Below are 26,332 nucleotides of genomic sequence, written 5' to 3'. Positions count from 1 at the left end.
CGACATAGGGCTTCCTTCTGCAGGTGGAAACGGGTCCCGCTCACAAAGGTCATGGGCACCCCTCCCCCTGGACACGCCCTTCCTGCTAGTGCCTGGTCATCGGATGGGCCGGGGAGAGGGACCTGGCAGGTGTGGCCACAGTCATGAAGTCACCAACCTGCTTCTCGGTTGTAAGAAACCAGGAGAAATCCAGATTGGCCACAGCCCAACATCCCCCAGTGGGTCAAGTTTATCCCAGTCGATCGAAGTGTTCCTGGTGGGGGAGGAGGTCTCCTCCAGGGGGCTCAGTGGACAGGCTCCCACCCCACAGGGTCCTGGTGTCTTCGGGTCTCCAGCCCTCCGAGCCTGGGCAGGGTCTCTAGCCCTCCGAGCCTGCTTTGAAAATGGGCGTCTTTCAGCTCGTTCTGCCTCCTCTCCTTTCTCTTTTTGTCTTCAACAGCTTGATCAAGGGCTCATTCACAACCCGTACAGTTCACCTTAAGGGTGCAATTCAGTGGTTTTGGTATCTTCACCAAGGGGCGTACCCATCTCCGAAGTCCGTTTGCCTCGCCTCCAAAAGAAACCCCACGCCCTGTAGCCTCCATCCCACCCCCGCCCTAAGCCCCAGAGCCACTTCCTGTCTCTGTATTTCCCTGCAGAGGGAACTTTGTATTGCTCTGCCCATTGCCTGTGTGAATGGAATCAGACAATATGGGATGCGAGTAATACACCTTCTGAAGCTCGGGCTCCGACAAAGAGAGCCCACCTCCAACTGGATCGGGGCCGGCAGCGTCTGACCCAGACTGATATTCAATTCACTGGTCCATTTCACTTGTACCTTTGGATAATCTGTATAAAACATACTCAGTTCAGGGGCCAGAAGAAACTGTTAAAAAGCACAAAATGCCGTCTGCCGGGTGGATTTCAGGAGACGGTGTTACAAAGCAGTGACTGTGGAGCTCTGGACCCTGGGAAGGGGGTGACAGGCAGCCCTGGCTGATGGCTGGCAGGAACCTACAGGTGGCCCAGAGGAAGCTGCGTGGAGACCTTGGCCTCGTCCCATGTCCCATGGCTTGTATTCTGTTGTGGATGTGATGGCGGCTTTGTGGCCTGGAGCCACCGAGGCCTGGGGAAGACTCTGGAAGACAAGGCCAGAGAACACGGCTTTTTTCCCTGCTTGTCTGTTCCCCCTGGATCTCATCGCTCCCAGCTGGGGTGCTGGCTGTGGCCTCTGCCACCTCAGCAGAGTGTGAGGTGCAGGCAGTCGGGGGTGGGGGGGAGACAGGTGAGGCATCTGGGAACTGCTGGCGCTCCCTTCTTCTGGGGGCTGCTGGCCTGGACTTTGGAACCAGGCAGCCTGGGTCGTGATCCCAGCCCCACCTCTGCCCTGGCAAGTGTCTGCACGGCCTCTGCCTCAGTTTCCCCAACGTCACAAGGGGGATGATAGCACGGAAGCCAAGAGTGTTCCATGACACACACCTTGGAGAGCGCTTGGCTCTGTGCGGGCTCAGAGGCAGCCATCCCGCAATGTGAGCTGCTGCAAGAATTCTTCCTATGACCGGCGTTTCTGCCCCTCCAGCCAGGGCACCCGTGGGGCTGTGTCAAGGTCACAGTGATATTCGAGGGCAAACTGAGCCCTAGCAAAAGCCCACCTCACCCCCTGCCTCTTACAGAGAGCACAGTGTTTACAGGGCATCCAATGGCTCTCCCCTGATGCCCAGGCCACCATAGTCACTAAGAGGCCCCCAGGAGAGGTTCTGGACGGATGAATGAATGATCGTGGGCACGGGCTGTGCCAGCTTCCAGAGTCCTGTTCTGCTGCCCAGCTCTGCCCTCAGGAGCGTGTCGGGAGCCCACCCTCCAGCACCCAGGCTGGGAGAACCCTCCCTTGGAGAAGCCCATCTGCTTTATCCACGATCAGATGGTGGGCCAGACCTGATGGCCTTCACCCAGGAGTCAGGCTCAGAGCCCCCTTCCCACCCTCTACCCACTCCTCCCAAGGACTCGAAGATCTGCCTCCCACTCAAAAGGCCACCGGGACGGATTCAGCTTCAGTCCTGTTTTTCTCCAGGCCACTTCCCCAGGTGCTGACCGTGGCTCCCTTTCTCCCTCTTGCAGCCGGACTGCCACCTGCACCTGCACCTCCGCTGGGCAGACAACCCCTACGTGTCAGGCACTGTGCACACCAAGGACACTGCCCCAGGCCTCATCATGGGCGCAGGTAGGACGCTGCCATTACCGTCAGGCGGCAGGAGCCATCTCTACCTGCGGGAAGCTCTGATTTGAAGGGTGGAACTTGATGGTCACGGGCCTGGGGCCGTGGTGTGTCCATTGGGGACAGTGCTACAGCATTTCCAGGAAGCCCAGCTCTCCTGGCACCTCACCCTGAGGGGTGACTGCATGGCCCAGAGGGGGTGCGTGGTATGTGTTGACTAAATGGTAGGGTGGAAGGATGGATGGATGGAAGGATGGCCAATGGATGGTGGGTGGATGGATGGATGGCCGATGGATGGATAGAAGGATGGATGGATGGAAGGGTGAATGGATGGAAAGATGGATGGATAGAAGGATGGCCAATGGATGGTGGGTGGATGGATGGATGGCGATGGAGGGATAGAAGGATAGATGGAAGGATGAATGGAAGGGTGGATGGATGGAAGGATGGATGGATGGAAGGATGGCCAATGGATGGTGGGTGGATGGATGGATGGATGGATGGCCGGTGGATGGATAGAAGGATGGATAGGATGGATAGATGGAAGGATGGATGGAAGGGCGGATGGATGGAAGGATGGATGGATGGAAGGGCGGATGGATGGAAGGATGGATGGATGGAAGGGTAGATGGATGGAAAGATGGATGGATGGAAGGGTGGATGGATGGAAGGGTAGATGGCCACTGGAAGGATGGATGGATGGAAGGATGGCCAATGGATGGTGTGTGGATGGATGGATGGCCGATGGATGGATAGAAGGATGGATGGATGGAAGGGTGAATGGATGGAAAGATGGATGGATGGAAGGGTAGATGGATGGATGGATGGAAGGATGGCCAATGGATGGTGGGTGGATGGATGGATGGCGATGGATGGATAGAAGGATGGATGGATGGATAGATGGAAGGATGAATGGAAGGGTGGATGGATGGAAGGATGGATGGATGGAAGGATGGCCAATGGATGGTGGGTGGCTGGATGGATGGCGATGGATGGATAGGATGGATAGATAGATGGCCAGTGGAAGGGTGGATAGGTGGAAGGGTGGAAGGGTGGATAGCCAGTGAAAGGTTGGATGCATGACTGAATGAGTGAGAGGATAGTTGGGTAGTTGAAAGAATGGGTCGTCAGATGGCCTGATGAGAGAACAGATAGCAGAATGGTGAACAAGTACATAGAGAAATGGATGGACGGGCGGATGGGTGGATGGGAGGACAGCCACAGTGGACATTTATCTGTCCCTGAAGAAGGCTCCAGCTAGTGGGGAGAGACGCACACAAAATTAGCACGAGGGAAGGAGTATACATTTTGATTGTGTCTATCTCGCCCGTTAAACTAGAACCTTCTTCAGGGATCACTAAAAGTGTGCTGAAGGAATAAACCTCTGAGTTTTATTTGAGTTAGAGGAATCATTCCAAATAAAATCACATGTTTTAAAAGTTCACTGCCAGGCAGCAGCTGGCACCTGGTTTCCCTTCTACCCTTGAACTCGGGGTCAGCCTGGCTGGCTCTCAGTGGCTCTCAGCCCAGGGATGGGGCCTGACGCCACGGGTGCAAAGGAGGGGTGGCCTGGGCGTGTCCACTGTGTCCACAGTTACCATGGCGGCCCTTCCCCCTGCTGGGCCCTGAGCTCTTCTCATCACAACGACCCTGAGAGGTCAGTTCCCCCACGTTCTGGAGGAGGAACTGGAGACCGAGGTGAGGGAAGGACCTGCCCCAACTTGCGAGGGGTCCATCCTACAGCCTGCGACCCAGCCCAGGCTCTTCAGGGAAGGGAAGCCCAGCCCTGGGAGGGGCTGCGGCGCCCCTTTGAGACGGTGGGGAAAGCGAGGCTCCGGACCGGGCCTCCTGGCCACTCATCCAGGGTGTGGAAGGGCCAGGCCGAAGCTTGCACACCCAGGCTACAGATGGGGTGAGTGGCAGTCAGACAGCCCATGTCTCTGCCTTGTCATGGAGCGGAGGCCACCGAGGCCCGGCTGCGGCTCCATCCTCTGTCCACTCTGGCACCGTGGGCACCACGGGGGATTTGGGCCCCAGACCCTGAGCTGGACGCCACCCCCGACCCTTCAGCAGATGTATCCCAGCCCTGAGGCCCGGGCCCTGGGGGCTCTGGGAGGCCGCATGGGAGAGCGTGAACGAGTGAATGAATGAGTGAGTGAACCAGTGAATGAATGAGTGAACCAGTGAATGAACGAGTGAGGGACCGAGCGACTGAATGAGTGAGTGAACGAGGGAATGAGCGACTGAATAAGTGAGTGAGGGAATGAGTGAGTGAGTGAATGAATGAGTGAACGAGTGAATGAACGAGTGAGGGAACGAGCGACTGAATGAGTGAGTGAATGAGTGAGTGAACGAGTGAAAGAATGAAAGAAGGAATGAATGAGGGAGTGAATGAATGAGTGAGTGAGGGAATGAGTGAGTGAATGAATGAGGGAGTGAAAGGCCACGTGGAGATGGCAGGAAAGGCCTTCCAGGCAGAGGAGGGATCTGCTTTGCAGGATCACCGCATCAGCGCTCAGGAGGCAGGGAGGTGAACCCCCACCGCCTGGCACTGCCCGTCTCTGACGGCAGGAGCCCTCGGGTGTCAGGCTGAGGCGGCTCACGTTGTCCTGGGGACAGGGGACTTTCCAGTAGCAGAGCAAGTGTCACAACCAGATCAGAGAAGACTGCAAGTAAAACCTTTCTGCCTCTGGGGTTTCCTCGTTCATCTCTGCTCCTGGGGTCCGGTTCGGTGACTGCCGTTGGGGCGGGGTCTGCCTGCTTCCATGACGGAAGTGCGTCCATCAGTGAAAAATGCACATGAGCCTCGATTTCGGAGCAGCTCCTGGGGCACCAGGTCCCACGCAGGGACGGGCTGGGGTGCTGGACACCCCTGATCTTGTGGACTCAGTTCCCTGGACCTGAGGGCCATGGTGCATTTAAAATCCACTCTCCATTTGTCATGGGTTGAAACCCCAACTTCTTGACCAAAGTACCAAAGGCGTAATTTGAAACGTTTCCATGGCTCAAAGGCCTAGAAGCCCACCAGTGTTCCAGCCCCCAAGGCTGCTGCCAGGGTCTGCGCGGAGGGGGCTTCACTTCATTGTGTGGGAGTCACAGGGAGAACGGAGAGCAGAGGCTGTGCCCGCAGCCGCCTCCGTCCCCCCCACCCCCCCACCCCCACCCAGAGGGCAGGATGCTGCACTGGTATTTCATTCCGCTGCTTTTTCAGCCTGCTGGGCTTTCCTCAAATGGAGCCCTCCGTGCAATGTGGGTCAGTTGAGGTGTAAATATTTCACACCCTCCGCTGCTCCTCCTGGGTGTCTGCTGGGAGCACGGGGGAGATGGAGTGAGCCAGGCTCCCTCCAGCAGCAACGTAGCTGCAGCAGCCGAGCAGCCATCAGCTTCCCTCCTGCAGCCCCCACGGTGGGCAGGGTGGCCTGGCAGGAAGAGAGGGGCCTACGATGGCCTTGCTGGGCGGAGCTGCCCCAGGCAGCGGGGGGTGGGGGCATGGCTGCTTGTCTCCAGGGTCACTCCCATTCTCCTGCCATCCATCCCTCAGTCCACCCTTGGACAGGCAGGTGGGAGTTACAAGCCCCGGGTTCTGTCGTCTCCATCTCTGGGCCTTGGGCATTTCACCGACCCCGCAGCTTCCACATCTACAAGAAGGGAGGAGGGAGCCGCCCTCGAAAGGCTGAGTTGGGGCTCAGGTAGAAGGCAGCCAGTCCAGATGTGTCGCCACAGGCTGTCCTGTCACTCAAACTGCGGCTGGACACTGCTGCCCTTGTGCTGGGCTCCATGCCTGGGCCCTGCTGCTGGGACCTGTCCTCCAGTCCAGTGGACAGAGGCCAGCCCCACAGATGCATCTAGAAAATGGAGCCATGGATCCAATGAGGAAGGGAAAGGAGAGGTTCAAAAGCGAAGGTAGGAACTCTGGTTTCTTTTTTTTTTTTTTTTTTTTTTTGTCTTTTTGCCATTTCTTGGGCTGCTCCCACGGCATATGGAGGTTCCCAGGCTAGGGGTCCAATTGGAGCTGTAGCCACCGGCCTACGCCAGAGCCACAGCAACGCGGGATCCGAGCCGCGTCTGCAACCTACACCACAGCTCACGGCAACGCCGATCATTAACCCACTGAACAAGGGCAGGGACCGAACCTGCAACCTCATGGTTTCTAGATTCGTTAACCACTGCGCTATGACGGGAACTCCGGAACTCCGGTTTCTAAACACCAGGGTGGAGAAACGGCCATAGCGAAGCCAGAAACCAGGCCAGTGGGCCGAGGGTACCACCTGGGATGTTCTTGCTGATGGGACGTGTCGAGGGGTCAAGCCCCGTGGAGGCAGGAAGCCGCAGACGGGTGGTTAAGACTGAGGGTGCAGGTCCCGGTTCCAGGGCAGACCTTTCCGAGCTCTTGGTCTGGGGCTCTGAGCCTCGAGTTCTCGGCTCCTCATCCAGACGTGAATTTTCAGGACCACACAGCAGAGGCGACAAGCGCTTCCCAGACACAGCCCGACAGTCACGTGGCCAAGTGAACCTTGCGTGGCGGTGATGGGGAACTCGGAGCACCCCAGCCCGCCTGTGCCAGGAGATCCCCTTGCCCCACCCCAGCCCTCCCCCAGTCCCCTCTTCTGTGACTCAGACGGTCAGGGGCCCATCCCCGCAGGGTAGTGTCCAGACGTGAGGCCCAGGGCCCTGAGCAGGTCAAGCGCTGACCTGAGTCCCACCAGCCGGGCAGGGATCACCCGGCGCCTTGGAGCTGGGAACTCAGTGGCAACCAGAGGTCCAGGGGCAGTCCCCTGGCTCCTGTGCCAGCGATGTCTCAGTCGCCAGCAGTGCTGGCTCTGCCACGTTGGGGGCCGCAGGGTCCATGTCACCGTCCTCCGCCACCAAGTGTGGGCTGGGGCGGAGCCTGTGTGGTCGCTTTGCACCGTCTTAGCTCTGAGGGCCTGGCCACTTGGCAACCTGGAGGCCGAGGAAGGACAGAGAGGAAATGCAGCTTCAGTGAGTGCTTACTGCGTCCCAGGTCCCCAAGAGCAGGGAAGCGGGGCGGAGGGGCTGGGGTGTGGGGGGAGGAGGCCCAACGAGATCACAGAACAGCCCAGGGGACACGGCAGGGCAGCTTCTCTTGGTCCCCCTGGGCCTTAGTTGCCCCTCCGTCCACTGAGGCACCAGCATCCAGCTTCCCGCAGAGCCTTCCACTCCGACAGCCTGTGCGGGTGCTCTGTGGGTCTCCCCTTGTCTCCCCCAGTGCCTGTTAGGTGACTGGCAGCCTGACAGCCTTGGTAGACGGAGCAAGGAAAGCAGTTGCTTAAAAGACAGGCATCACGCCCTGGAACTCACGGGCCCCATGTCCGCCTGCGAAGCTGTGCCGAGGCTGCAGGCTTGGCCGCAGGGCTTCTGTGTGTGACCCACATGTCCCAGCATCTCTGCCGGCATCTGGAATGATGGGGAGATGAAGCCCCCCCTCCCCCGCCCTCCCGCTGCCTTCCATTCATTCACTCATCTCTCTCGTTTCCTTCAGCGGCCGTTCCTCTGCACCTTCCGGGGGCCAGGCAGGTAGAAGGGAACCCAGCTCGGCACCCGCCTCCCCCCAACCCCCCTCCCACCTCCATGCCCCGCCAAGGCCATTCCCTCTGCCTGGACCGGTGGCTGTGTCTTTGGAGGCGCAGTGCGGAGGTCACTTCCTGCGGGAATCTCTCCATCATCCCCTGCTTCCTGGGTCCCTTAGCTTCCCTTCTCTGCCCTCACAGCTCCTCTGGCTCCAGGCATCCTGGCTCTGGGTGCAATTGCAGGCCGCCCTTCTCCTTCCCTGGCCAGAATGAGTGATCGCTGGGAGCAGGCGCCCTGGTTGCTCGGCTGGGACTCCCCTCACCTTGGAGCCAGGCTGGGCAGAGGGCAGGGGCTCAGCAGATGCCGATGACCATGTGCAGGAGGGGAAGGGGGTGGAACGGACGGAGAAGAGACGCATGTGCGGATGGGGATGATGGATGGATGGACGGACGATAGATTCATGCAGAATGGAAGGAAGGGTGAAGGTTGATGGAATGGTGATGAGTCAGTGGGAGATGGATGATAAGTTAATGAGGGTGGATGGATGGATGGATGATAAAATAATGAAGGACGGAGGGATGAGTGGATGATGGAACGATGCTGTGTCAGTGAAAGACGGTAGCTGATGAATGAAGGATGGGTGAACAGACGCTGAGGGGCTTGTTTGGACAGTGGGTGGTGGTTGAAAGACACGCACACAGACCCTCTGCCACTCTGCTTGGACTCACTTTGCCTCATCTGTCTGAGGATAACCATCTCCCTTGGGACGTTCCAGGGACATGAACTTGGCCCTGGACGAGACATTCCTGTGAGAACCCCAGGAGTGAGGCTCCAAAGGGGAAGTGAGGCACAGGTGGCCCAGGCCTCTGGGGCGCCAAGAGAGAGTCAGAGTCCTCATAGCAGGTCCCCTTATCCTGGAAGCTCAGGCCCCTGGTCTCTGCCAATGTCATGCGGTCGCAGTGGAAACCTGCCCCATCTGACCCATCAGAAAACCCCATTGTCTACGACCCTTCCCAGCAGGGCCGCATGGGGCCGCCCAGCCTAACGGGCGCCATGAGGGCACTGGAGCTGTGTCTTCTAGGTGGCCTTTGTTCCTTCGGCAGGAGTCCGCCTGGGCTCAGTTTCCTCATCTATCAGCTGGCGTTGTCTTGGGCACTGAGTGGAGGTCCTCCCCACTCTGGTATCACCCCCAGGATTACGTCCCAGCCCCCCCAGGGGTCTTCCAGGCTGGAAACCCACCTGCCAGCCTGGTAGGGACTCCCGGGAACCAAGACCAAGGAGGAGCCTCCTGGATGCCCAGCCAGCCTGGTACCCACCTTGCATCCTCCCAAGCGTCCCCTCAACAGATGTTTAATGAGCCCCTACTGTGTGCTTGCCCCGCCTCTCATCCAGACTGCCCCACGCTGCCCTCCACCAGCCTCTGGCCTTCTCTGTGCTGAGCCTCCAGGAGGCCAGCTCCAAATGTGAGCCCAGCCGTGTCCTGCCCCACAGGGACTGCCAAGACCCCACCGCCCATCTGGCACCCACGTCTTCTGTAGCCTGTCCCCAACCACCACTTCACGCTTCTTATTCCTGAACCACATTTGTCACCCATGGGTCCCCCGAGGCCCCCAGGCTCTGCACCGGGACTTGGCCAGAGCTGCCTGAGGCTGGCTTTCTGTGGGCAAGGGTAACCCTTTACTGCAGAGACTGGGACCCCTGGTGACCGCAGGCCGGCGGTTATCAGAGGAGGGCAGAGGGGGGCTGGAAGGTATAGACCAGGGTACCCCAGCCTCGGCTTGGGGATGCGGCTGCGCTCGGACCTTGCTAGCGGGGAGAGTCACCCATCCTAAGAGTCCCCTGCCCCTTTTCCTCTGGACCAGGTAACCTGGGCTCCCAGCTGGTGGAATACAAAGAGGAAATGTACATCACGTCAGACTGCGGGCACACCTGGCGGCAGGTAAGGTGCGGGGGAGGGGCCCGGTACCCCCTCCCTCCCCGAGGAGTTCTGAGGCGCAGCGTCATCCTCCCCAGCCCCAGTGGCTGGACGTGGCTCCCTCTGGCCGGTGTTAACATCACCGTCTGTGAAAAGAGAGCCCAGGCCAGGCTGGCCCCGCCTGCCTGCCGGACACTTACGGAGGGACCTCACCTTTACGCCCTCGGGCGGGTTACCGTGACCATCCAAGCGGAGGGCATGGGTGCCCACGTCGGGTGGAGGTGCCCCCCGGCAGGAAGCCACACGGGGACTTGGACGCTTGGCTGAGCCCTGAGCCCAGAGGCCAGGAAGTGGGGGTCACGGACAGCCCCCCAGGGTCCTGGCAGGGGCAGCTGCTGGGTGAACTGCAGAGACTTGGGAGAGAAGGAGAAAATGGGGGAAGAGGAAGCTTTGGGGGGGCCACGGGGGGGTGGCCGGGAGACATCCAGGGGTGACAATTTGCTGTTCAGTGTGACCCGAGGAAAGAAAAGCAGAAAAGGGAGAAGAAAAGTTATGCAGGAAACAGCCCCCAGCGTCAGGGTCTCACTGTGAGGGCCCCTTCACGTTCCCCCGCCCCAACGCAGCTCAGATTCCCAGACTCGAGGGGCGGGTGCTGTGCCGCTGCCGGCAGGTGTCGTTCAGAGCAGAGTGGCCAAGGGAGCAAAGGCTGATGGTCCAGGCAGCCCAGGAGCCGAACCCAAGTGCTTGGCCCCAGGAGAGGAAAGGCCTCCTCTGGTCTGCCAGTCTCGTGGAGTGATAGTTTCTACTGTAAATTCTTTCTTTAAAAATGTGCTATATATATATATACATTTTTTTTTTCTTTGTGGGGCCACACCCTTGGCCTATGGAAGCTCCCAGGCTAAGGGTCCAATCTGAGCTACAGCTGCCAGCCTATGCCACAGCCATATAGCAATACAGGATCCTATCCAAACGACATCTTCAACCTACATCACAGCTCAGTGCAATGCTGGATCCTTAGCCTTCTGAGCAAGGCTGGGGATCGAACCCCCAACCTCATGGTTCCTAGTCGGATTCATTTCTGCTGCACCACAGTGGGAACTCCTAAAAATGCACTAAATTTTTGTATGCATTTTCCCTTCCCGTGGATGTAAGGAACTCTGGTTTTTGGTTAATGTTTGCTTCCTGCGTACCCACTTCCTGCCCCTCTCGCAGGAACCCCTCTGGACAAACATGCTGATCCCCAAAGGGCAAAGCTCCCCTGCATCCTGGGTTTCAAGCCCTGGCATTTCTTAAAATTATATGCAGGGAGCCAGGACTTTTGAAAAGGACAAAAGAGATGCACTGTGTTGCCCTGTTTCTGTGTCACCGAAACGAGTGGACGTCTAAACGCTCTTAGAGGCTGCCACTTGTGCATCCACGAGAGAAACCGCTCCTTCCTTTTAGGTTTTAAGGGACCAGGTGAAACAGGGGTGCCCTTCAGATTGCGTGGAAACCAGCTGCAGGGTATTCCCAGCGGCCACTCTTGTCAAGAAATTTGCTTAGACCTCAAACTTGGGGGCTGGTCAGAAGGAAACGGGAGGTCTGTTCGGGGCTGGGCCGTGGTGCTCCGTCCTTACCCAGTGATGGGTGAGGGTGCGGGGGTGGGGGCTGGGGTGCCTCAGAGGAGAAGAGGGGTGCGTACGTGCACCTGCGTGTGTGTGGCGGGGGAGGGGGAGATGCCGGAGCTGGGTTTTGAGTTCCCGGGGTCGGAGGGGAACAGGAGACAGAGGTCAGGGTGGGATCAAGACAGGAAGGCTCTGGTGAGCTCAGGACAGCTGGTCCAGGATGCGATGAGCGTGTGAAACACTCTCAGCATGTGAATTACTGGAGTTCCCGTCGTGGCTCCGTGGGCTAAGAGCCTGACTAGGAGCCATGAGGACGCAAGTTCGATCCCTGGCCCCGTTCAGTAGGTTAAGGATTCAGCATTGCCATGAGCTGTGGGGTAGGTGGCAGGCACATCTTGGATCCTGTGTTGCTGTGGCTGTGGTCTAGGCCGGCAGCTGTAGCTCCCATGAGACCCCTAGCCTGGGAACTTCTGTATGGTGCCCTAAAGAGACAAAAAAAAGTGTAAATTACAAATGACAGTGTATATGTGCTGTTGAAGGGACATTCCACATTAAAAATGTGACTTGCCTAAGATGATTTAAAAACAATAGCCGTAAAGCATTCAAGGAGCCCCCTCTGTAGCTCAGGATGTGGGGGAGGTGGAGAAGTGGGGTAAGGGGTTGGGGGACCACCCACCCCCTTGGCCCCCTACTGCCTGGGGGCTGCAAGGCACAGAAAACCATTCCACCGATGTGCAAAGGCCCTGTGGTCCCCTGGTGGGGGTGGAGCCCCTGTCCAGAGTCCCAAGCTAATGAGGGTGGAATTGCCTGTGGGGGCCCCTGGAGCAGCTGGGAGGCATCCCTCTTCCAGCAGGTGGACGGGGGAAGGCCCCCTGCCTGTCCCTGAGGGAGGAGGGTGCAGGGAACAGGTGAGGTTTATGCACACATCTGGGCCACGGCCAGCAGGCCGCAGGACCCCCACTTCTGGTGGGTGAGATGCAGGGAGGCGGTGACTTGGCGGAGGACGTGGGTGTTCCTCTCTGGGGTCCTGACTTGTGCCGGCCGTCTAGGTGTTTGTGTTCCTGGAAGACCTAGTGGGGGCCCTGTGCCCCGGCATGACTAAAGAGCCACACCCAGCTCTGCCACCTGCCGGCTGCAGGCCTCGGCTTAGCCTCCCTGTTCCCAAGCCTCAGTGTCCCCGTCTGGAACAGGGGACCCCACCCAGAGCTGTTTGCAGACAAGGAGGCCACCTGGAGTATTTCCTCCTTCCAGAGCCCTGTCTGGGCCACCCGATCTTTTGTCCTTGAGGACTTGGCAGGGATTCATTCATTCATTCACTCGCTTGTTCTTTCATGCATCCCACACACTCCCTGAGCGCAGGCACCCCCAGCTGTGAGCTGAGCCGTGTGCTGGGCCAGGAAGAGGACTCAGAGGCAGGCCTGGCCTTTGAGGAGCTCCCTGGCTGGAGGAATCAGTGACAGATTCGCACAGTGAGTGCTGGGGCAGAGGGCCCCAGAAATGCTCCTCTCCCGTGTGGCATCACAGAGGGCTTCCTGAAGGAGGTGGCATCACAGAGGGCTTCCGGAAGGAGGTGGCGCGTGAACTGAGTCTTAATGTTAAATAGTGGTTTGCTCTGACTGGTGGTGCTTATCCGAGATGCTTTTCTTAATTACATCCTATCTTCCTCATCCTCGCGTGGTTGGCCTTTGGGGCGCATGGGTCTTTCCTGCAGGTGGGACCACCCGCGGGGCTTGTGTGCAGTTCTCTCTCGTCAGTGGTTAGAACTCAGTCGCCGTTGGCATCCCCTCATCCCACACGTAGTCTGCCAGGTGAGGGAGAGAAGAGGGCAGCCTGGGGACTCCGGGAGCCCTCCGACCAGCCCTGCCTCAGGGAGCCGGACTCTGCTGCTGTCCCCCAGCCAGTGCAGTGGCCGTTCTGCCCCGCCGTCCACCGCTGGCGCGTGACCTCGGACCTCGAACCCCCGGGACCCTCCTCAGGGCCCCGCCCTCTGAGCCCCGCCCGCCGTCTCCCGCAGGTGTTCGAGGAGGAGCACCACATCCTCTACCTTGACCACGGCGGCGTGATCGTGGCCATCAAGGACACGTCCATCCCCCTGAAGATCCTCAAGTAAGGCGGGCGGCGCCCCGCGCTGGGTGCGGGTGGGCGGGGCTTCCCTCCACCGGGACCCCTCAGGACACGCCCCAGAACGGCCTCCCCTGCGGCCCCAGGACCGTGGCCCTAAACCCCAACACGGGGTAGCGGCAGGCTCGGCACAGCCCCACCCCTCGAGGGCTGTTCCCGCCGGGCCTGGGGAGACGAGGAAAAGGGGACTCATGACCCAGCATGGTCTGCGGGTCGGAGGGAGGCCTGGGGCTGCGAGGAGGCGCCTACCTACCCCATTCTGGAGGAGCCGGAAGGGCTTCCCAGAGGAGGTGACTGTCACGCATGGACAGGGATTAGTTACGTGAAAGAGGTGGGGGCAGACAAGGAAGCCACCTGGAGTATTTCCTTGGCGTTCGCCTCGGACATCTGAAGGGCGGTTGTGGGAAAGTGAGGGCAGGTGTGAGCTCTGGGCTCGGCTGGGAAGGCAGAGACGGGGGAGCTGCTGGGCAGCCAGTATCACTTTAGTCTGAAAAAGATCTTTCTGCAGCAGAAGCTGGTGACACTGCAGGAGGCCACACGGGGAGGCAGTAGGCTCTGTGAGTGACCCAGCCACCCTGGGCTGGGCTCAGGTGTTGGGTGGGGCCAACCTGAATGTTTCCGAGGCCCGGGTAACTCTGCACCCCAGGGGCTGCCAAGCAGCTCTTTGGGACTCAGATCACCCCAAGGTGGTGACCGCCCTTCTCCTGGCAGGTTCAGCGTGGACGAGGGCCTCACCTGGAGCACGCACAACTTCACCAGCACCTCCGTGTTTGTGGACGGGCTGCTGAGTGAGCCGGGGGACGAGACGCTGGTCATGACGTGAGTGCCCGTGGGAGGCGGCAGGCAGGGCAGAGCCGAACCCCAGACGGGCCGTGGGGGAGGCTGCCTCAGGCCTCGCTGCTCTAGGCGGGGTTAGCACGCCCCCCCCGCCTCCCCCTGCATCCTGCCAGCTCTCGCCTCCACCCTCGCCCCGGCCCCCCGAGTGCTCACTGTCTACTATGTACCCCCACCCGCCGCCGCCGGGAGGTGGCTGCTCTGTTTCTATTCAGCCACATTCGTCATCTGCCCAGGATCGTCTGGCTGGTGAGGGGTGAGCCCAAGTGCCAAGGGGCAGTGCTGGGTCACTGCCCTTCGGCCTTACGAGATGGTGATGATGACGGCGGTGGTGGTGGAGGTGAGGGTGGTGGTGACAGTTGGCTGATGGCACTTGTGAAGGACTTGCAGGCGCGGTGCACAGAGAGGGCCTGAGACGCGAATGGCCCATTGTGGGGCGATCCAGGCTGGGAGCCCAGCCTCACGACCCTGACCCAGGTCAAGGGCAGCCCCATGCAGAGCGGCTCCCAGCCCAGGAGCAGAGCGTGGACAGCTGGGGACTGAAAGTCACCCAGGGGTTGACCGCACCCTATGGCCTGGTAGGGTGAGAAGGCGCTCGCCCAGAACCTGTAATGAGGGGCCGCCTGTGGGAGCCTTCTCCCTGGGCACCTGTTTAGGCTCGGCTCATTCATGGGCTGCATTTCTAACAGTTCCGCGAGGCAGCTGCGCTTGGTGCAGGAGCGCGGGCCCTGTGTGCGCCGCGTGCCCTTTATTGATGACGCCTGTACTGGGGAGGACGGCGGCCCCCACGTTCCTGTCCAGCCTGGACCCATGGATGTGACCTTACCTGGGAGGCAGGCCTTTGCAGGTGTGACTACTTGAGATGAGTCCACCCGGCAGGTAGGGGGCGTCCTAGAGGAAGAGGAAAGCCCCAGACAGGCAGGGAGGACGTCCTGGGAAGACGGAGGCAGAGGCCCGGGAGGCGGCCACAGCCCCGGGGACACTTGCAACCTCAGCAGCTGGAAGGAGCCTCCCCTGGGGCCTCCAGAGGGCCCGTCTCTCTGAACACCTGGATCTCCGAGTTCCTGCCTCCAGCACAGTGGGGGATAAGTTCCTGTCCCTTGAAGCTCAGGTTTATGGAAGTTTGTTATGGTGGCCCCAGGAAGCCACCTGATACCCCATGACTCCTGCCCGTGCCAGACGCTGGGAGGGGACCTGCCCTGTGGGCACCTCGGCTTCTGGCTCTTGCTCTCCCCAGGCAGACTTTGAGGAACTCCCGAGGGCGGGCCTCAGGCTGTTTGCGGCACGGGCAGCCGTCTGAGGTCCTGCCAGACTTAAATCCCGCTCCAGTGACCCCTCCAGGGGGTGTCCCAGGCCACCAGGACTGTGCCAGCCTAGCGTCCCCACTGTATCTTTCTCAAGATGGCCTCTTGCTACGAGTGCTGGAAAGAAGCTTTATTGAACACCTACGCGTACCCAGAATGCGTGTGTTAACGTTATTTCATTTTATTCTCATCAGAAATCTCCAGGAAAGGGTTGCTTTCCCCCTCTTCTAAAAGTGCTAAAATCCAACAATTCCACACCTAGAGAGTTGCCCCCCGCCCGTCAGATCTGGAGGGGACCCATGAGCAGACCTAGAAATACTGGGGGAGGACGCTTCATGCTTCTGGCTCTCTGATCACCCCCTGCCCCTCCTCCGTGGCCCTGCCATGCGGTACCTCCTTCCCGACGTCCCCTTGTCCCCTCACCGCCTGTCCCCTCATCCCCTCATGATTTTGGAAGCCTCGGTCTGGGATGGAGAGGGAGGGAGGCCGATTCCAGCCTGGCTGACGCAGTGCGGTCTGCGTGTGGCGGCCGGGCTTTGCTGCTTGACCGGTTCTCCAGGGCCGGAGTCCACCGTGCAGAAGGGAAGGGTCAAAAACGCCAGAAGGCATAGCTGGCCTTGCTGGTTCGGCCGAGGTTGAACCGTCGGCTGGGTCTGAGCCTCAGCATCCCCGGCTGAGACGTGGGAGCCCTGTCTACCCCGTGGCGTGGACCTGGGAGCTGCCGGAGGTCAAGCGTCTGTCCCTGCATCAGGGCTGGGCTCAGCCCCAGAGACAGCCTGGTTTTCATCATCTCCCGCCAACAATGGGGATTCTTTTTCTGGAATGCTAGGGGCAGAATTCAGAGCTTGATGCTGTGAACGTCTTACGTTTTTTTAAGCATCAGAACCGCTCCTACCAGCCTTCTACCTCACTCTGCTACAGCTTCGGGCCACGTTCAAATTCCAGTTGGCACAGAAATAATTCAGGCTGGGAAAGAGGGAGCACACTGGCAGGTGGCACCAAAACGTTCATCCCTCCAGGCCCAGCAGCCCCTCACCCCGCTCCCCTCCTCGCCTTCATCTCTCCCTCGCTATTTCTCTGTCTCCGTCTCTCTCTGTCTCTCCTTCCCTCCCCACCCTCCGTCTCCCGTCTCCCTCCCGCTGTCCTGTTTCCCCGCAGTTGAAAGCACTTCGTCTCCTGAAACTTAGATTAGCCAGTGGCAGGTGTTTCTCAAAGTGTCAGCTGAGCCTGCGGGTTTCATAAGAAGCAGGATTTCAGAGACAAGCAGGGGATAACTTCCCGGCGGGGCCCCTGCAGCCAGCGGGGGGAGCTGCGCTGTGGTCCCACGCGGGCCTGTGCGTGTCTCCCGAGCAGCGCATCACAGCCTCGCAGTCACCAGCCCCGGGGACCCATCCTGGCTCCCCCGGGAGGTGGGCCGCAGCCGTGCCATCCTGAGGGGGGCCTTGCTTCAGTCTCCTTGGCCGTGAGGTGGGGTAACAATACGTTCCCCGTGGGGGTTGGCGGTGCGTCAAGCACGTGGCAAGTGCAGACCACACATCCGCCGTTCCTGCTGTTGTCACCTTCACGACAGCCTGGCTTCCAGAGGAGGAGGAGACGTGACTCGGGCTGGTAAGGACACAGAGGTTGTCCTTAAAGACGTTCCTTCTGTGAGATAAGACCCTCACGCTCTGTTTAGCCAACCCAGCCGGCTTTGCCTGGGAGAACGGGACGCCTGGCAAAGAAAGTCCCCACGTGGTGCCACCTGCAGGAAGAGGACTCTTGCTGTCAGGATGAGGGTCTGGACAGATGACCAGCAGGACGCCTGCCTGGCCATGGTCACCACCATCCGGGCCACCCACGACCCCTCTGTCGGAAGCAGCCCCTGCGGGAGCAGCTACATGAAACGGAGAAGTGGCCGTGGGCATTTGGTCCTCGCTGGGCCACGTCTCCCAGCGGCAGGAGAGGCCCCTGGCTCGGACTCGCACCGCGGACAGCAAAGCGAAGTGGGATTTGCTGGCAAATGACATGGGCCCGAGGCCGGGGCTGGAAGGAGGAACACAGGGGGTCTGCAAATGCCCGGCTGCCGGCGACGGGGAGAGAGGTGGGCGGGAGTGGTCAGCCCTCTCGGAGCCCAGGGCAGGGCACAGGGCCACAGAGGAGGTCAAGGCCAAGACCGAGGAAGGCTCTGGGCTGCGAGGACCAGAGGAGGCCCCTGCAGAGTTTCAGTCTTGTCTGAAAACAAAGGTCATGCTTTCTGCTTTGGGGGCTGTTCTGGCAGTTGAGGTATAGTGTGTGTGTGTGTGTGTGTGTGTGTGTGTGTGTGTAAACCTCCTCTAGGTGCATCCTACACGAGCCATCACTGATCCACCATCGATCCTCAAAGGCCAGTGCTATTGTCCCCAATTTAAAGCCAAGGGAATGGAGGTACAGAGAGGAATGGACCTGCTCAAGGCCACAGACACAGTACAGGTAGCACAGACACAGATAGCAGCCCAGGGCTGTCTCGTTCAGAGGTGCCCCATGGAGCCCAAAGTCCTCTTGAAATAGCAGCCTCAGACATTCAGAGTCAGCCATCGCGTCCCCCAGAAAACACTCCCCGTGTTCCAGACCTTCTCAAATGTTATCCTAGAACAGGGCTAGGTCCCTTCAGACCATGACTGGCCTTCCCCGAGGATCCACTTCCTGTGGGTGTACTTGGAAGGGGATCAAGACCAGAGGGGGTACATCACCTCCTCCATCCAAATGCTCGACCTCTGGTGATACAACCCGAATGCTCTGGGCTGGACTGGAGAAGGAAGTGCAGGCTGGGCCCCTCATCTGTGGTGGTGTTTGGAGCCCAGGTGTGAGATACTGGGAGGATCAGGTAGAAATCCTTTAAGCAGCAGCCTCCGCAGAGAGCGAGGGGTTTCAGCACAGTAGGCACTCAACAAATAACGGCCGAGGGAGCAGAGGTACAGACAAGCTGTGTGACCCTGAGCAAGTTACTTAACCTCTCTGTGCCTCAGTTTTCCTTTCTGTACTGTGGGTTGTGGTGAGGATTAGACCAGACAGGGTACGAGGAGCTCCAGTACATCGTGGGTGCTCCAGTCCCCTGCTTTCTCCAGCGCCGAGGCCAGGGGGCCCCGTGGCCAACATCACTCGGCATCCTTTGCACCTCACCACCCTGAGCCAGTGATGCTTCTCTTTGGATTGTCGGTTCTACTTGGGGTTAAATAGCCTGCGGCCCAACTCCGCAGAGCAGGGAAGCTGTAACATGGGTCCCCTGGCAAGGTCAGGCTGACAGAGGCCGGGAGAAGCCACCTGGCACCGGAGGCAGGCGTTTGATCCCAAACCATTCTGCAAGACGGAATTCTGCTGGGACCAGCACGAGGGCTGCGGGAGGGCTGGGCTCTGGACCCTCCTGTCCATTGGGGGTGGCGTCTGGGCTTACTCACTCCCGTGCCATCACGGGCCAGGAGGGGTCCTGGGGGCACTGCCATCAAAGTCCAAATGCTGAGGCCGGCCAGGCCCAGTCCAGGTGCCGTGAGTCTAGTCCCAGGGCAGCGCAGTGATGGCAGAGGAGGCAGCTACTGCTGGGCCCGCCGTGCAGGTGGCCCCTGAGGCCTGGGGGGAGGTGATGGGCGCTGGGGGGATGGGCCAAACTAAGGTGGTCTCCCGCCCCTCCCCAGCGTCTTCGGCCACATCAGCTTCCGCTCGGACTGGGAGCTGGTCAAGGTGGACTTCCGGCCCTCGTTCTCCAGGCAGTGCAGCGAGCAGGACTACAGCTCCTGGGACCTCACCAACCTGCAGGTGTGCCCGGCCGCAGCCCCCCTCTGCCCAACATAGCCCCACACTGCAGGGCCTCGGGGCCTCCCTCAATGCCGGGTCCTTCCACAGGATTTTCTGGCCCCTCTGGTGCCCGGGGCTGCCTGGGCCAGGGTCTGCCAGCACTCTTGGGGACACCTGGGGACAGGTGGACAGGCCCTGACCTTGTCCGGCATGCGATGTGCTCAAGGTCCAGGACTTCTCAGGCTGAGGGCAGGGAGCAGGGCACAGGGATCATACATTAGGTAACATCCCGCGGGCCTTACCCCGCCCCATACCCTCAAACACACATGTTTCTACAGCCAAATGTGTACCAGTCACATGGAGGGGATAGACCAGGACCAGAAATGGGCTCCCTGTGCCGTTCAGACCAGGGCGTGCTGCCCAAGGCCAGGACTTCAGTGGGGGGTGGGGCTCTGGAATCTCTAGGTACCCCCCACCCATTCCTGCCACAGTGCCTGTTCACAGTTTGGCCTGTTCTGCTCATTGGCTGAGGACCTACTGTGTGTCCCATGAGCCTTGGAGGCTGAGCTTTGTCCCACCTCCAGCATGGGGCTGGGGACGGGGCGCTGAGGAGTGTCAGGAGCCTCCTCCCCAGCCTGGGCACACAGCAGGTGCTCAATGAATGCTGGCGTGGGGGACGGGAGGCTCCGACACACACACCCCGTCCCCCGGCCTTGGATGCCCTGCCCGACAGTGGCCTGGGGCTGAGGAACCAGCAGATCAGCTGGAGGAGGCCGTGCAGGGCGGGCGGCCGTCTCGGGTGGCCCTTCACGCTGACCCTCGCCCGCAGGGTGACCGCTGCGTGATGGGCCAGCAGAGGAGTTTCCGGAGGAGGAAGCCCACGTCCTGGTGCATCAAGGGGCGGAGCTTCACAGCGGCGCTCGCAGCCCGCGTGTGCCAGTGCCGCGCCTCGGACTTCCTGTGGTGAGGGTCCCGCCACTCCATGTCCCTCGCCACCTGCTGCCCCCTCGGGAGGGAAGTCTCAGAGTCACGCCCCATCCCTTCCCCCTTATCTGGGGTTTTCAGCCCAGCGGCAGCCCAGCCCACAGTCCCAGCCAAATTCCTGGCTCAGACTTAGCACCAGCCAGGTGGCCGGGGCCGGGAAGGGGGCGCTGGTAGCAGGAACAGGCCAGGCATCCTGGGGGCCTGCGGTGGCCCCCAACCCCATTCTCTCAGTCCACTCCCCTGCTCTGCTCAAAAATGACCGTGGCTGCCCACTGCCCATAGGAGAATGTTCTAGAATCTGGCTTGCCAGGCCTCTGGCCCACCTGCCTCTCCAGCCATCCCACCCAACCTCACCATCCTGCCACCTCTGATCCCCCCTGTAGGGCCTTCCCCCCTTTCTCCCTCGCTGCCTCATGATCTTCCTTTGAGATTCAGCCCACCTCCTCCAGGCAGCCCTCCAGGACACCCAGATGGGGCTCACTTCTCTCCTGCGATTTCCCAGAATCCTCTGTGCATCCTGTCTCACCTGGAAAGTAACTGCGAGCTTTCAGGCCTTCGTGAGAGTGGACCTGCCTCCGTGTGCTCAGCATGCGGTGCAGAGTCGGGCCTCGGGGTGAGGCCCTTGCCCCAGGCTGGCTCCCGTCTCCAACGGCGCCCTTCCCCTGACGGTGGCTTTTTCCTCCTGCAGTGACTATGGATTTGAGCGTGCCCCCTCCTCGGGGTCCGACGCCAGCACGTGCTTTGCCAACTTCTGGTTCAACCCCTTGTCCCCACCTGATGACTGTGTCCTGGGCCAGACCTACACTAGCAGTCTCGGGTGAGTAGCTAGGGCCGAACACGTGACCCCTTCCGCCTTCCTGCCTAGGGCCTGCGGCTCCCACGTGGGGAGGAAGACGTTGGGGCTCCTGGGCATCACCCCAGGCACTGCCCGCCCCAGGCTCTCCAGTCTGAGCCATGGGGCTGGCGTCAGGGAGAAGAGGTGCCTTGAGCTGGCGCTGGACAGAACGAAGGACAGAGAAGTTCCAGATGCCCTGTAGCTCACGTCCCCCTCAGAAGGAGCCCCCGCAGCACCCAGACCCTTCCCATTTACCAGCACCCAGCGAGCCAGGCCTGAGTGGGCCAGGAGGGCTCACACACCCTTTAGACCTCGGCTCGAACGGCGCTTCCTCCAGGAAGCCCTCCCTGACTTAGCCTGGGCGCCCGGCTTACTTGTCAGTGCGTGCATCCCGGTCATTGTCATCACTCACCCAGGTGCCCCCAGTGGACCGTAAGCTCCACAACCCACCGCGGGTGCTTCCTCAGTGTGTGTGCTGAACCCAAGCTGTATTGATGGTATCATGCTCAGCAGATGTGAGCAGTTTAGACACTGGTCCACCAGAGGCTGAGCGTCATATAAAAACGGGAGGTCCGTGCAGCTCCAGAGGCCCAAAACATGCTTCATCTAAAGGCAGCTGCTTCCCCCTGAGCAAGTTTTGAGACGGTGCAAAATGCCTGCGGACTTATGAGAAAATCCCCGCTACTGCCCCCGGGATGGGGCCGGGCAGAGCCTGAGGAAGCAAGAAAGAGGACCAGGAGTTGCAGGCTTGGATCCCGGGGGCATAAATCCCATCCCCCATCCATCCACTCACTCATCTATCCATCCATCCTCCGTCCATCCATCCACCCTCCTGTCCAGCATCCCTCCCTCCCTCCCTCCAGCCATTCATCTCCTTCTTCTTCCACTTAGGCACCCATCACCCCTGCCTCCCTCTCCATCGTGCAGCCACAGCAGCTGCTCCAGTGCCCCCACCAGGGCTTGGCAAGCAGGCCTCTTGTCTGAAGAGTAAGAAGCAGGACCCCTATTGAGAGCAAAGCGTTTCATTTCACACCGTTTGCACACTCTGGGCGCCAGGGAGCTAGGGGCTCCTAGGGCGCGTGTTTTCTCCAAATGAATCAAATCTGCCTTTGGATGTAAACTTCTGAATGTCATTCGGCGGCTGAACCATGAGGGCAGGAGGGGCGCCAGGCACAGGGAGGCAGGCAGTGATGTGAGTTTTACAGACCCAGAATCCCTGTGCAGCCTGAGGGAGCATCGCAAGCGGCAAGTCCAAAATGCCACCTGAGCAGTGGTTTCCCGTCATCTCCTAACAGTTTATTAGGAGCCCACCAGCCCCTCTCCTCCCTCATCCCACACCTGCTCCCCACACTGGGCCACCCACCCCAGGGCCTTTGCACATGCTGTTTCCTGGGTCTTTCGGGGACCAGATTCCCAGGTGCTGCCCCTCCTGAGCACCTGACACAGTTGTGATGTTGCCTTGATGTGGAGACGCATTGGTGAGGTCTGCCTCCCCCACTGGACAGGCCCCAGCAAGGACAGGGGCTGTGTCACCCCCCGTCCCCAGCACCTGACACACTAGATGCCCAGGAAGTTCTTGTTGCAGGAAGGAGTTGGCAAAGCAGCTGGCATGTGGTCCCACTTTCTTAATGTCACAGGGAGAGGAGCCCCCTGGGAGCACGTTTGCCCAAAGCCACGTGGCGCATTAGCAGTAAGGCCCGAGCTGAACCCCAGCCCCTCTCCGCTCCCTGTCCCCCCGGGGACCACATTTGCCAGTGAGGCCTCGAAAGTCAGACTGGCTCCTTCAATCCTCCCCTCAACAAAACGGCAGCTGTTATTATTATTATTGTTGTTGTTGTAATACCGTTGGACCAAGGACACGTCCAGTGACTGAAGCAGGTCCTGCTGCTCCTGGTCCTCCCTCCACCAGGCCTCCGCTTTCTCATCTCCGAAATGGGGCAGAAGTGGCCCACAGGTCGAGTTGGGAGGAGGGCGGGAATTGGCGAACGGAGGTCACAGGCCAAGGGCCCCCGCAGGGTGACAAGCAGGTCCGGCCGGCCTGCAGGGCCTGTCCCACCCCCCCTGTCTGCAGACACCCCGACCCGCTCTCTGACCGCAGGTACCGCAAGGTGGTGTCCAGCGCGTGTGAGGGCGGCGTGGACCCGCGGCAGAGCCCCGCGCAGCTGCAGTGTCCCCTCCTGCCGCCCCGGGGCCTGCAGGTCAGCATCCGCGGCGAGGCGGTGGCCGTGCGGCCGGGAGAGGATGTCCTGTTCATGGTGCGACAGGAGCAGGTGAGGGCTGCCTCCGGGCCGGCTGGCGCCCTGGTGCCGTCCCCGCGGGGCCACGTCCGCTGGGCAGACGGGACGGGGTGCCGCGTTCCTTTCCTCTCACGTCGCTTAAGGCAGCGTCTCCCTAACCGCAGCAGGTGCAGCCGGCACAGGCCCAGGAGACACGGCCCCAAACACTCTGTGTGGGGATGTGTGCTAACCGGACGCTCATACCAGACTCACTCATTCCTGTGGGAGGCAGTAACATTTTTCAACCTCTAATTATACGGATTCAGTTAATTTGGAATCTTAAGAAAAGCAGGAAGTTTTTTTTTTAATTAATATGGGAGTTCCCGTCATGGCTCAGTGGTTAACGCGTTTGACTAGGAACCATGAGGTTGCGGGTTCGAACCCTGGCCTCGCTCACTGGGTTAAGGATCCGGCATTGCTGTGAGCTGTGGTATAGGTCGCAGACATGGCTCGGATCTGGTGTTGCTGTGGCTGTGGCGTAAGCTGGCGGCTCCAGCTCCGATTAGACCCCTAGCCTGGGAACCTCCATGTGCCGCGGGTGCGGCCCTAGAAAAGGCAAAAAAAGAGACAAAAAAATAAAATAAAATAAAATAAAAAATTAAAAAGTTAATATGTATGGAGCTCCTACTGTGGCTCAGCGGGTTAAGAACCCGACTAGTATCCACGAGGTTGCGAGTTTGACCCCTAGCTTCGCTCAGCGGGCTAGGGATCCGGCATTGGCCTGAGCTGTGGTGTAAGTTGCAGATGCGGCTCGGATCCCGTGTTGCTGTGACTGTTGTGTAGGCTGGCAGCTGCAGCTCCGGTTCAACGCCTAGCCTGGGAACTTGCCTATGCTACAGGTGCAGCCATAAAATGGAAAAAAAAAGTGACTGTGTATAATCCTCTACTGCAGAGAGATTTTGTAGCAGATGATGGTAGGTGTGTAGCTGATGTGGACACATGTGTAAATAGACACCAGGAGCGATTGACCGGCAGAGAGAGAATGGATGGAGCCACGTGAAAATGGACGGACGGCTGTTGCGGGGCACGTAGCGTGTGTGTGTTAGGTACACACGAGCGTGTCCTGCAATCTCCTCCCGGTCCCCTAGTGTTCCATTTTCTTCTCATTTTAAAAACAGTACATACCATCGTAGAACACTGGAAAAACAGTACAAACCCAAGGATATTCGTGTCCCCAAAACCCGTGTCCTCCCAAGGCAATAACTGTTCATCTTTGGTTTCCTTCCCGTGTATTTTCACGAGCAGGCGTCATGCCTATTTTTCAGATTAGAGAAGTAGCACATGCTCAGGGTGGAGCGTTCAGAAGCAGAAATTAGAAAAAGTTACCAACCTGCAGGAAATTCAAACCGATGAGAGCGCACAGAGGAAGTCAGATGCACCTGTGTCCGCCCGGGACCCCAGCCCGGCCTGGCCCACGGCGCTCCCGGGCATCAGGGGCCGTAGTGGGGCGAAGTGAGTGGGGCTCTAGAACCGCCTGTGCTTTGTCCAGATGTTCTCCCAGATGTGCCCATGAGGCAGGGTGAGGCTGGCGGAGGCCTTCACCGCGGGCACTCTGGGCCAGGGCGGAGCTGTGCGCACAGGCGCCCACCTGTCACCTCTGGCAGCCCGCGGGCTGTGCTCCTGGCAGCTGGGTTTGTAGCCAGGGAAGCTGGGGCTCAAACAGGTGCAGCCACTCCCCTGAGGCCACGGGGAACAGGTGACAGAGCTGAGGACTGGGGACTCCAGGACCGCGCCTGGCTCGTGGCCCCCAGACCTGAGCCGTCCTGGGGCAGCCTCCCCGCCCTCCTGTCCCCGTCCCTGTGCTGATGGGGCCTGGCCCCGAGAGTCCCGCTCCGACCTGGGGCAGCCCTGGGGCGGTGGCGAGGCTCTGCTCACAGCACAGGAGGACCCAGCCTCTGCCCAGCTGGGGGCCCCTGGGATCCTCAGAGGGGACCCAGCTGCCACCCAGAGCTTCAGGACAAACTTGCAGGAAAAACGGCCGCCTGCTGCCCCCTAGAGCCTGGAATCCCAGCTTAGTCGCACCCAAGATTCTCCACTGGGAGCCCAGAGGGGACGCTGGCAGCCCACCGCCCACCCCTCTTCCCCCGGGGGCTGGGACCCTCGGCTGCCACAGGGGGAGGTGAGGGAGCGACAGAAAGAGAGAGGGTTGGGGGTCCATGTAAATATCTAAGAACCGGAAATAAGATCTGCTGGAGAACTGGACCCACACAAAGAGCCCCGGCGGCTTTGGCACCGGAGCAGAAGCGTGTCGGTGGTGGGAGGGCGGGCTGCCACCGAGGCACATCCAGGGAAAATGAACCTCGCCCAGAACCTTGCACACGGTGCAAGATCCACGCACAGTGGATCCCAGACTTCAGTGCAAAGTGGAAAACTGTGAACCTTTTAGAAAAAGGACGGGGGAGGACGTCGGGGTCTAGGGCTAAGCAGAGGCTCTTAGACTTGACCCCACGAAGGAAATGTGATGAATTGGACTTTGTCAGCATGTGACACTTCTGCTGTAGTGACAGTCTGTTAAGAGGATGAAAGACCGCCACGCAGGACATAATTTATAAGCCCCGTGTCCAGCAAGGACTGGCACCCAGAATGTGTAAGCGGCTCCCGGAACTCAACGGTAAGAAGACAAACAATCCAGCTAGAAAATGGGCAAAAGACAGAAGCATTTCACGGAAGAGGGTGTCGAGCTGGCAAATAGGCACGAGAAGCCACGCTCAACTTGACAGAGCACGTCAAAAAGCCGCAAGGGCATCACGGCGCCCCCACCCACCGGGATGGCGAAGTTAAACCAGCAACGCCGCCAAATGCTGGCGAGGGTGCTGGGAAGCTGGGCCCTCAGCCACAGCTGATGGGAATGCAAAATGGTACAGTCACTCTGGAAACTTCGGTAGTTTCTTCAAACATGTGGCCACTGCAGGACTCAGCAGTCACAGCCCTGGGCATGTACCCCAGAGAAACGAAGACTTGGGGTCACTGGAAAACCAGTGGTTCGTGG

General features: G+C 59.8%; 1 protein-coding gene across 8 annotated transcripts in view; it reads left to right on the top strand.

Moving 5' to 3' along the window:
- Positions 1-26,332, top strand: part of SORCS2 (sortilin related VPS10 domain containing receptor 2) — a 507,916-nt gene that overhangs the window by 463,338 nt on the left and 18,246 nt on the right. For all 8 annotated transcript variants that reach the window (XM_021100959.1, XM_021100958.1, XM_021100964.1 and 5 more), the window contains exons 11-18: positions 2,098-2,200; positions 9,586-9,662; positions 13,257-13,348; positions 14,075-14,182; positions 19,149-19,269; positions 20,078-20,211; positions 20,921-21,049; positions 23,166-23,337. In XM_021100959.1, the coding sequence (XP_020956618.1) occupies positions 2,098-2,200; positions 9,586-9,662; positions 13,257-13,348; positions 14,075-14,182; positions 19,149-19,269; positions 20,078-20,211; positions 20,921-21,049; positions 23,166-23,337 (936 nt within the window). The remainder of the gene's footprint in view (positions 1-2,097; positions 2,201-9,585; positions 9,663-13,256; positions 13,349-14,074; positions 14,183-19,148; positions 19,270-20,077; positions 20,212-20,920; positions 21,050-23,165; positions 23,338-26,332) is intronic.

Source organism: Sus scrofa, chromosome 8 (assembly GCF_000003025.6).
Source record: "Sus scrofa isolate TJ Tabasco breed Duroc chromosome 8, Sscrofa11.1, whole genome shotgun sequence".
Classification (NCBI taxonomy): domain Eukaryota; kingdom Metazoa; phylum Chordata; class Mammalia; order Artiodactyla; family Suidae; genus Sus; species Sus scrofa.
This window is presented reverse-complemented; position numbering and strand designations above follow the sequence as displayed.